General features: G+C 40.9%; 1 protein-coding gene across 1 annotated transcript; it reads right to left on the reverse strand.

Annotated features, from left to right (window-relative positions):
• Window positions 1-4956: 4956 nt before the first annotated feature.
• Window positions 4957-9381, reverse strand: LOC121577641 (potassium voltage-gated channel subfamily C member 1-like). The gene is made up of 3 exons (XM_041891395.2): window positions 8528-9381; window positions 5546-6416; window positions 4957-5445 (listed from the first exon to the last, which is right to left on the reverse strand). Exons 1-3 carry the CDS (start codon window positions 9116-9118, stop codon window positions 5372-5374), a joined length of 1536 nt encoding a protein of 511 aa, XP_041747329.2. The 5' UTR covers window positions 9119-9381; the 3' UTR covers window positions 4957-5371.
• Window positions 9382-11850: the final 2469 nt, after the last annotated feature.

The raw sequence follows: 11850 nt of genomic DNA on the forward strand, positions 1-11850 counted from the left end.
TGTTTAGAGGCAGGAACAATATTGTTTGGCATTGGTTACAGTGCCAACTCCAGAGGGCTCTGTATATTTTGAAAGACTATGTGCAAGGCTGCTGTAAAGACACTGTCTTCATTGTCTATTTGCTAGCATTCATGCTAGGCTCTTCACATAAGCACCACTGTCTCATCTAGTGTCAGTCTCCTACTGTATCTTGTGTACTTTAAGCAAATACTGTCCTTGTTCATCATGTAGGAGTTATATAGTGTGATACTTCAGGCCACGCATACAGTAGCTAGTGTCTTAGAAACTTCCGTACCTCCACCAAAGAGTCTGCATGTCGACTACGTTCTGTACATACACCATAGAGCGGAATTAACAGATCACCATCACTTTCAGAGCAGAAATCCAGGAAGAAACGCACTGTATAATGTGCTGCTATTGATGTAGAAGATGAAAGAGGACTTGTCCAGTCATTATAAATAGCACAGATGAAGAGTACAAAAGGAGTCCCTCCCGGGCACAAAACGTTTTTGATGATCTCATATTATGAGAAGTTTTTGCAATAAATTACTACCAAGCACATAAAAATGTATTGACATAACCTTGTTACAAATAATTCATCAGCACAAGAAAGATTGTAGTATGTATAGGCACAAATAGGAATGTATTACAGCAAATGTGATGATTAAGGAGCTTTGACCAAATCAGATCGAAGTCTGATTGTAAAGCAATCTCCATTTTACTGAGGAATATAAACCTTCCCATGGTTGATCCTCAAATCTCTATTTACTGATACTCATGAGCAGAACGGCAGTGCTTCATGTAAGTGTGTCTTAATTTAAACCATGAGCACAGTTCTCCATTGGACTATTTCAACCCTCTTACAGAAGTGAAGTATTAAAACCAGATAGAGAACTCACACAAGCATATATTGTTAGTTTAATATCTGCCAAGACCTTTTCCCACAAGTATTTACACACCTTCATCACACAGATAGCAAAGCTTTTACCGTACGTTGTTACCGTAACAAAAAAAAAGCACACCTGACAATCTGAAATGACAGGGAAGGAAGAAAATCCCCCCCAAAAAAGAAAATATATATAAAATCAACATGACCCATAAAGCAACATGACCCACTTGGTCTGTCACTCTTATCAATTGATTTACAGCTAGCTATGAAGTCAAAATGATTCCATTTAGCTAACTTTATTTTTTGAAGAGGATTCCTTTATTTAGATTTGTATCACAATGTTCAAAGCCATGCATGGTGTTGATGATTAAATTGACTATATTTATATTACTGTATAATATTCTATCTGTGTATGTTGGTGCGCATAATGTTTAAAGACTAATTACGATTTTATCTGTAAAGGTGACCAGTTGTATGTTTTCATCCTGTGTATATTTTATTGTATATTTGAAGATTTCTCTATTTTGTAGTTGGTATACCTTATCTATGACTATGGGACTGTAAAAGGAGTGGGAAGATGGGAGGGGGGTACAGTATGTTAACCTTGTGTGATCCCAATGTAGCCTCGTTTTGTGAACGTGTATTGTCGAACACTGACAAGCTGCATGTGCAGCACTCTGGTTCTGATGTGTTCCTCTCTCAGCTGCTTATAGAGAGGCGTGGCCCTCCAGATAAGAACACATGGATAAGCATATCGATGCAGTCACCAGTTTTTGCTTGAGGTTATAGTCAATATTTGTTTTAGTCATTGGCCTGGAGCCAGTCCCTCTTGTGATTGTACCATGTTGAAATCCCTCACTTTGAAAGTCTGTAAATATTCTTATGTCTGTAAGATTCTACAACAAATAATAATCAAATTATTCTAAAGATAGAGCAAAACTTGTGAAGTATATAAATGTCTTAACACTGCAGAACTGTTTTAATAAGAGTTCATGTGGAAGAAATTACTATTGAATGTGGTGAAATGAATGCACTTTTTCACTTGAACTCCAAAAGAGTATTGTTATGTTTCTGTTTTTTTGTCTGCATATTGGTATGCTCAATGTTTGCCCAAGCTTCTGTACAGTCTGTGTTAAAGCATTATTGTACTATATTATCTGCTGGAGCAACAGTAGAGGGATGGGAGGCTAAAACCTCTGTAGGGAAAATGAGTTGTGGTTAGGAACTGCCCCTTTGTAGCTAAAGTGTTATAGTGACTCAACATAATATGAGTGTGTGAGTGTGGTTATGTGTATTTGTGTCTATGAATGTGTGTTAGTGAGTTTGTAGTTTCCTTCTGATAATAAGTGGGTGCAGGGCCTTACCAAGCACAAGTTGAACATTGAATCGGAGGCACCACCAGAACCTACTCTCTCTTCCATCATTATGATTGTACAGTATTGAAGCTACATGTGAAAAGAGTAAAGATATTTTTTGGATATCACCAAAAAGATAAATAAACCATAAACAACCTGTCAAGTGATTTGTGTTTAACTTTTAGGACAAGCTAGATATCTAGATAAGATACATGTAGTCTGGGTGGCCTGGAACACTGTGCTGTTCTGTTTACAAATGGGAGCATAAGGCTTTCTAGCATTACGCAATTCAGCCATTTGGCACTCAACATATCCCACATTGGGACATAACCATGGTTGCAGCAGAACACATTCACACATGTCCTCACTCTCATTAAGTACTACATACTGTACACAGAGGAAAGTATTGTCATGGTCCACAAGGATCATAATTCATTCACATTTCAATTCAATGTAAATACGCCCTTTGTACAGATTTGTAAATCAATCACTTGGAGAGGCCAACAGATGACACATATTTGTACAGAGCTGTTGTTATTCTGGCAGAGGAAATGGTGCTGTCCTCCCTCACTGTGGCGTCATAACGGATGTTTTGGCAGAGAACAGCTAAATGGCTTCTCAGAAGCCCATGTACAACCCTTCAACAAGATTGTGCAAGAGGACACAGCTCTGAACACAGGCTTAACCCATCAGAACACAGGCATTAGACATTTTTATTAGACTTGTTTTTACTCTGTTGTGTATTATTATAACAAACAGATATTGTGGTGATATTACGCTCTCACCCAACTGTGACATATAATGATAAAATTACTTAACAGAAACTTAAAACTATAGAATATACAGTAACTATAATTGCATGTTTTAATTTGTAGTGTTAATATCGTTAGAGGTTTGAACGTTTTTATATAAAAAAATAATACATTTCATCTGTGTTTCCATTTCCCCCAATAAATCATCCATTTTGTTTTAAATATCAATGTGATTTCACACTCTCACCTAAACAGAACATAACAAATCATGAATAAGAAGTAACCAGGCAAGTACTGATAAAATTACAAAAATAGCATTGTTTCAGCTCATTCTTTCACATATCGAAAAAAAACATGTCTAAATCAATGCTAAATTCAGGTAAAATAAATGAGTATAGCTGAACAAAAATATTAATGCAACATGCAACAATTTCAATGATTTTACTGAGTAACAGTAAATCAGTCATTTGAAATAAATTCATTAGGCCCTAATCTATGGATTTCACATGACTGGGCAGGGGCAAAGTCATGGGTGGGCCTGGGAGGGCATAGGCCACCCACTTGGGAGCCAGGCCTAGCCAATCCAAAATATTTTTCCCCCCACAAAAGGGCTTTATTGCAGACAGAAATACTCCTCAGTTTCATCAGCTGTCCGGGTGACTGGTCTCAGACGATCCCGCAGGTGAAGAAGCCAATGTGGAGATCCTGGGCTGGCGTGGTTACATGTGGTCTGCGGTTGTGAGGCCGGTTGGACGTACTGCCAAATTCTCTAAAACGACGTTGGAGATGGCTTATAGTAGAGAAATGAACATTAAATTCCCTAACAACAGCTCTGGTGGACATTCCTGCAGTCAGCATGCCAATTTCACTCTCCCTCAAAACATCTGTGGCATTGTGTTGTGTGACAAAACTGCACATTTTAGAGTGGCCTTTTATTGTCCCCAGCACAAGGTGCACCTGTGTAATGATCATGCTGTTTAATCAGCTTCTTGATATGCCACACGTGTCAGGTGAATGGATTATCTTGGCAAATGAGAAATGCTCACTAACAGGGATGTAAACAAATGTGTGTACAAAATTTGAGAGAAATAAGCTTTTTGTGCGTATGGAAAATATCTGGGCTCTTTCATTTCAGCTCATGAAACATGGGACCAACACTTCACATGTTGTGTTTATGTTTAAATTACTTGACTAAAACTTGAATATGATTACACACTCTACATGTCAGTAAAAGTATTGTATTTGGTTCAAAACATTCTCTTAAGACCTAAACCTCAACTGGAGTTGTGCATTAATGGTGTAACCATTGAGCAAGTTGAGGAAGCTAAACTCCTAGGTAACATGCAATGTTCAATTATAATGGTCAAGTCATATTGACAAAGTTGTTGTGAAGATGGGGAGGGTTATGTCTACTATAAAAAAAAAATCTGCATTTTCTTTACACAAAAATCAACTGTTCAGGCTCTGGTCTTGTTCCATCTTGATTACTGTCCGGTAATATGGTCAGGTGCAGCAAAGAAAGACCTAGCAAAGCTGCAGCTGGCTCAAAACAAAGCAGCACGCCTTACCCTTAACTGCACACACAGAACTAACATCAAGAACATGCATGCCAGTCTTTCCTGGTTGAAGATTGACGAGAGATTAACTGATTCTCTTCTATTCTCTATGAGAAATATTACTGTGATGAAAATTCCAGATTGTCTGCATAATCAAATAACATACAGCTCAGACACCCATACATACCCCACAAGACATGCCACCAGGGGTCTCTTCACAGTCCCCAAGTCCAAAACTAATTCACGGCAACGCACAGTATTATACAGAGCCATGACCGCATGGAACTCCCTTCCATCTCCATCTAGGTGAATCCAGGTGAAAGCTATGATCACTTATTGATGTAATTTGTTAAATCCACTTCAATCAGTGTAGATAAGGTTAAAGAAGGATTTTAAAGCCTTGAGACAATTGAGACATGGATTGTGTATTGAAGTCAACATGGGCCAGCATTCCTGTGGAACGCTTTTGACACCTTGCCCCGACGAAGTCCATGCCCAGACAAATTGAGGCTGTTCTGAGGGCAAAGGGTATCATTTTACATTTGTGTGACTCTTCTTGTCTATCAGTATATCAGTGTTTTGTTACTTGTCGTGTTTTATGTTTTTGAGTGGACCCCAGGAAGAATAGCTGCTGCTTCGGCAAAAGCTAATGGGGATCCGAATAAACCAATAAACCAATAATATGTAGTACTTTAAATACACACAAACAAATATTGTTATACCATGTGATGGGCTATAAAGATGATAAAATGTAACATGTTATAATGTTATTCATGGTATAACATAACTATAATGTCCCAATCCGGTGTAATGGTACAATCAGGATCCAGTCTTTACCTCCAGGATCTCATACCCAGACTTAGGCTGGGATTCAATTAAAGGCACGTTGGACTCTAAGAGGGAAAGAGAGAGAAAAATTGAGCTTGTTTTCTGAGCAACAAAAATAGGGATATTAATATAATCAAATATGAATATACAAATATTATAAAATACCTGAATAAGACCGCTCCCCTGATAACAGGCATAATTCTGTCTGCTCTTGGGGATGGCTGGCTAAGCGCTCCAGACAGGGCAGGTGTTGCCTCTTCTTCTTCTTTGGGAGCTTTTGTTGGGCCATGGCCAGGGAGTAGTACAGGCGGAAGTTATTGACTATGACTGGGACAGGCATGGCTATGGTCAGAATACCTGCCAGAGCACACAGGGCTCCAATTACCATGCCGGAACAGGTCTCCGGGTACATGTCCCCATAGCCCAGGGTTGTCATGGTAACCACCGCCCACCAGAAGCTTATGGGGATGTTCTTAAAATGGGTGTGTGCAGCCAAAGTTGGGTCTTCAGGGTCACCATGTACTCGCTCTGCATAGAATTCCAGGGTGCTGAAAATTAGTATTCCAATTCCAAAGAGGACAGCGAGGAGGCAGAACTCTGGAACGCTGGCCTTTAGTGTGTAGACTAACACACGGATGCCCACCATGTGGCGCATCAGCTTAAAGATCCTCAGGATCCTCACAAAGCGCAGCACACGCAGGAAGCCCAGGGCTTTCCCACTCAGCCCCACCTCCAGGAAGAAGGGCAGGATGGCCACAAAGTCAATGATGTTCAGTATGTTCTTCACAAACACCAGTATGTTGGAGCAGCAGGTGAAACGTACCAGAAACTCAAATATGAACCACACCACACAGACGCCCTCCACCACGGTCAGAGCAGGTTCGGTCACTATCTCATAGTACGTCACCTCTTCGGTGTGGTTCCCATCTATGACCAGCTCTGTGCGGTTCTCTAACGTTTGGAAGCTCTGATGTGTCTCCAGACAGAAAGCTGTGATGGAAAGGAGGATGAAGAAGAGGGAAAGAAACGCAATGACCTGCAAATGACAAGAGGCATCATATGACTGAGTGGATCATCTCATAATGATTAAAGACACAAACAACACACTCATTTATTTGTCTTTGCGGTTTGATTGACGTGTTGGATATACAATGGTACTGTATAAAAAAGGCTGTTGGTCGGTGAGATTATTAGGCTTGTGTGCTGTCTCCTAAACTGGCTCAATCCCATGGTCGCTGTTTCATATGGAGCCACATTACCTTCCGTTTGGGTGACATGACTCAATGGGAGTTACATGACTGAACCATTCAAGGGACTCTGAGGGTGAATCTCAATGGACTTTTTTATTCCTCACATCTTCTCTGCCCATCTCCTTATCAAAGCACATCGGAGCAGAAGATCTGAAGTTCCTGCACTCTAATCTTCTCTGTTTTAAGAAGGAGGAAAGGAAAACGTATGTAAGATATCAAGAAGATAGAATTTAGATTCACCCTGAAGCTTCAATTCTGGTGAAGCTGCTTTTATTATTACAGTCCTAGCCTATGGAACAGCCTACCTGAGAATCTGAGGTAGTAGAAACAGTGGATTTTTAATTTATTTTTGCACACACCTTTTAGCCTTTACTTATTTGTAAAATGTGGTTTATACTTCTACCTTTTGTACTCGTTTTTATTGCCCTTTATTGTCTGTGATTACTTTTATTTATCTCTTATTCCTTTTTGTTTTCTATTTTTATTTGTGAAGTGCATTGTGTTGCTGCAAGGCAGCAATGAAATGTACTATAGAAATATGTTTGATTTGATTTGATTTTGTTCTTGTGGTCTCCGGCATTTTCCATTTAATTAATGGAGTGGTTGCGGTTCCGGATTTTTGGGGAACCTGATTTGCCATGGCTAAAGACATGGAGATTTCTGTGCATGTGCAATATATTTTTTTTTTTTGAGTAGCTGCTGCCCAGTGCTCCGCTGCCGCTTCCCCCTCCTTGAACACCTTTGCCTGGGGTGTAGCCTACAAATCTTATGTTGAACACAAAGGGCATGGTTGACATGTTCCAACTATTTATTGCATTCCATGCCTCAGTAGGCTATTAAGCATATGCATGATTTCATGTTATTTTTTCAGGAGGGGAATTAGGCTACATGCAGCTATTTACATATTGTACACAAAAGACGATTAAACATGTTCGTAAAAACTTGCAGATAGTTTTTTTCCCCAAGGCAAAACTCAAGTGGGGAGTTACATGCAGCTATTTAGGTAGCATATCAAACACAAGCAAGACACAGAGATACAGTCTAATTAGCAATTTAATGTTATCTTTTAATCATCATTGCAAACATTGGCTAAGCAGGAGGCGGACAGGCAGTCAAAGTTCTATTTCAGCAACTCTGGCCAGTGGCAACGATATGGCAGCAACTACAAAGATTAGCCTACATCATCTCACAAAACGCAGATCGTTTTTGCTCCAATGCAACATGTATGTACGCTGTCCTGCTTGTGGAACTGCAATATCCATTCCAACAGACAGAGAAGGTTGTAGCCTTCATAATGGCCTTGAATGTTAGTTCAAATCACAGCAAGGTTTTTATTTCAGCTGTTCAGAAATATGAGGTAGTGACATAGACTACATCATCATGGTTCAGAAGAGGGTGAGTAATGAGAGAAATGTGAAGGGACTGGTGGCAAGTGAGCTGCAACTAAATAGGAAAAAATGTGTGCGTAAAATAACACATGCGCAGAACGTGATCCGGATCCATAGCTTTGAGAAAGCGGTTTCCAGAGGGGCAGAGCAGGGGCAAAACTCAATATTCACAGCCACAGCCTTTAAAGGGGTGTGATATATCAGACATGCTTCAGGCTATCAGAGCTGCTTCCACGTGCTTCTCCAAGCCATTGCAAGTGTTTATTTTTCTTAAAAATGAGTGACTCTGTTTCAATGCTGTGATCCGTTTCTATGCCTGCTGCCTGCTCTGGACAGTCATTAGAGCTGTTTGGTTTATGGAAAAGCCATATGGTTTATAACTGCAGTAAACAGAGCCTGCCTGCTACCATACCACCTTCTCCACAGCATGGTAGGAATGCCCAGAGGGAATTGCCAGCCTCACACTGACTAGCCTGATTTTTCATTGGGAGAGAATAAAGAATACAAACCTTGGCAGCCTTAGACGAGAACGGGTCATCAAATAAAGCCCATATTTTCGGTTTCCACCTTTTGAAGCAGCTCTGAGAATTATCTGGGTTGTCCTCAATATCGAATGGCTCTGGAAACTCTTCATTGTGGTGCACATTTGAGTCAGATGGTCCGAACGCTGCAAGGGCCTCTTCGGCGTCCCTATGTTGGCAGAATGTTATCCAGCAACAAGGTTCCACGTCCACCTCGTCAACTCCCCAAAAAGCCAACTCCTCTTCAAAAAGGGGACCGCAGACATCTTTTGGACAGTGAAGCTTACCAGTTCTGTAGTAATTCAGAACATTGGAGAAAACACCTGGATGTCTGTCAAAGAATATTTCAGGGTCACCACTGGGGTCATGGTCCATCAGTTTAGCCAAACGGGTACCAGGCAAGCTCTTGAGAGTGCCCATGTAAGTTTCATGACGCATGCCACCAACGTTGATCACAACCTTTTTTGTGACATCCCCTTTTTTGTCCCAGTCTTCCCTTAGACATGTTTTCGACAAGGTCCTGTCGTGGCCATGGGCTGAAGTATGGCCCTGAGAGGACACACACATTGAGCTGATCATGACTTGGAGTGGAGAGAATAGCACTTCCAGGAATGTTGTTTAGCCTACGGTCCTCATCTGTGCCAACATTTTTGAAGAAAAACAGCATTAAGGCAGGCTATCATCTCTCTCCTTTGGTAGTTCAGTTTGGGAAGAAATCATGGTCTTTCCTTCTATTTATTGCTTCAGAGCAGTCTAGTCCCTCCCTGTAGGCCGCCCCCTTTCTGCATTCCAAAGTTTTTGTCCACTTCTGTCAGTTAGGTCAACCTGGTCTCCGAGCATTTCGTATTATTCTGTAAGTAAATCCGAGATACTCCATTTAGTATGATATGTTACATTTCGTATGGTATGTATTAATTTGTGGATGTCCATCACCCATTTCATATGATATTTTACGAATAAAAATGTGTATTATATGTTACGAATTTGTAAAATGTATGATATGTTGCGAATTCCAACTAGGTGGCTAAAGTTAGCTAGCTGGCTAATGTCAGCTAGGCTAGGGGTTAGGGTTAGGTTTAGGAGTTAGGTTAAAGGGTTAAGATCAGGGCTAGGGTTAGGGTTAGCTAAAAGAGTTAAAGTTAGGGGATGACATTCGAACTCGCAACCTTTGGGTTGCTAGACGTTCGTGTTATACACCCACCCTGACTAACCACCCTACTTTTCTTTTTGCCTTAAGTAACCATCTGTCTTATGTAACCATACCAAACATAACATACTAACTTGAGTACATATCATTCATTTAGTATGTTACGTCTAGTCTATGAGACCAGGCTGGTTAGGGGTACAGCTTAATTGTAGCCTATTGCTAAGTTTTTTTACATCTTAAAGTTGATATCAATAGATTTCAAAATAGGTAAGACATCCAAACACAAATCTGTGGCAAAGAACAACCTCACAATATGTGAGACAGTTTTAAGACAGTTTCTCCATCAGTGAACAACTGCGGTCACTGTCACCTTTACTGTAAGGATTAACTAATAGAAAATTAATTGAAGTGTAAATGGTTAACTAACTCTTCACATTCTTTGATCCTCAACATTGACTTGGTTCAGCCCCAAGTGCAAATGTAAAGCAGTATCTATTGGGCTAATGACCTCCTCGTGTCATCCTGCTGTGTAAGGGACATGACACTGCCCTCTAGTGTGTTTCCAAGAGAAATAGTCAGAGAAAGTATGACATAAAAGCTGTATAATAACCAACACTTTTGCACTTTATTTACATATTTAAAACAACCATTTTTTTTTTTTAATGAAAAACGATGTTTCCGTAGATATTACAAATAAGTCAATATTAGAAATGTAAAGAGGGTAACCATGAAACCATTTAGAGGTTTACAAGCTATTTAGACAATAAGATTCCCCAAAACCTAAACAGCAATCTAAAACCTTTCAACTGTTCTCCGGGATGTACAGTGCAGTCGGAAAGTATTCAGACCCCTTCACTTTTTCCATATTTTGTTACGTTACAGCCTTATTCTAAAATTTATTAAATTGTTTTTTTTCCTCAATCTACACACAATACTCAATATTGACAAAGCAAAAACAGGGTTGTAGATTTTTTTGCAAACGTATAAAACAAAACAACTGAAATAACACATTTACATAAGTATTCAGACCCTTTACTCAGTACCTTGTTGAAGCACCTTTGGCAGCGATTACAGCCTTGAGTCTTCTTGGGTATGACGCTACAAGCTTGGCACACCTTTATTTGGGGAGTTTCTCCCATTCTTCTCTGCAGATACTCTCAAGCTCTGTCAGGTTGGATGGGGAGCGTCACTGCACAGCTATTTTCAGGACTCTCCAGAGAGGTTTGATTGGGTTCAAGTCCGGGCTCTGGCTGGGCCACTCAAGGACATTCAGAGACTTGTCCCGAAGCCACTCCAGCATTGTCTTGGCTGTGTGCTTAGGGTCGTTGTTCTGTTGGAAGGTGAACCTTCGCCCCAGTCTGAGGTCCTGAGTGCTCTGGAGAAGATTTTCATCAAGGATCTCTCTGTACTTTGCTCTGTTCATCTTTCCCTCAATCCTGACTAGTCTCCCAGTCCCTGCCGCTGAAAAACATCCCCACAGCATGATGCTGCCACCACCCTGCTTCACCGTAGGGATGGTATTGGCCAGGTGATGAGCGGTGCCTGGTTTCCGCCAGACGTGTCGCTGGCATTCAGGCCAAAGAGTTCAATCTTGGTTTCATCAGACCAGATAATCTTGTTTGTTATGGTGTGAGAGTCATTTAGGTGCCTTTTGGCAAACTCCAAGCGGGCTGTCATGTGCCTTTTACTGAGGAGTGGCTTCCGTCCAGCCACTCTACCATAAAGGCCTGATTGGTGGAGTGCTCCAGAGATGGTTATCCTTCTGGAAGGTTCTCCCATCTCCACAGAGGAACTCTGGAACTCTGTCAGAGTGACCATCAGGTTCTTGGTCACCTCACTGACCAAGGCCCTTCTCCCCCGATTGCTCAGTTTGGCCGGGCGGCCAGCTCTAGGAAGAGTCTTGGTGGTTCCAAACTTCTTCCATTTAAGAATGATGGAGGCCACTGTGTTCTTGGGGACCTTCAATGCTGCAGACATTTATTGGTACCCTTCCCCAGATCTGTGCCTCGACACAATTCTGCCTCGGAGCTCTACGGACAATTCCTTCGACCTCATGGCTTGGTTTTTGCTTTGACTTGCACTGTCAACTGTGGGACCTTATATAGACAGGTGTGTGCCTTTCCAAATCATGGCCAATCAATTGAATTTACCACAGGTGGACTCC

The sequence above is a fragment of the Coregonus clupeaformis genome, chromosome 12 (genome assembly GCF_020615455.1).
Source record: "Coregonus clupeaformis isolate EN_2021a chromosome 12, ASM2061545v1, whole genome shotgun sequence".
Taxonomy (NCBI): domain Eukaryota; kingdom Metazoa; phylum Chordata; class Actinopteri; order Salmoniformes; family Salmonidae; genus Coregonus; species Coregonus clupeaformis.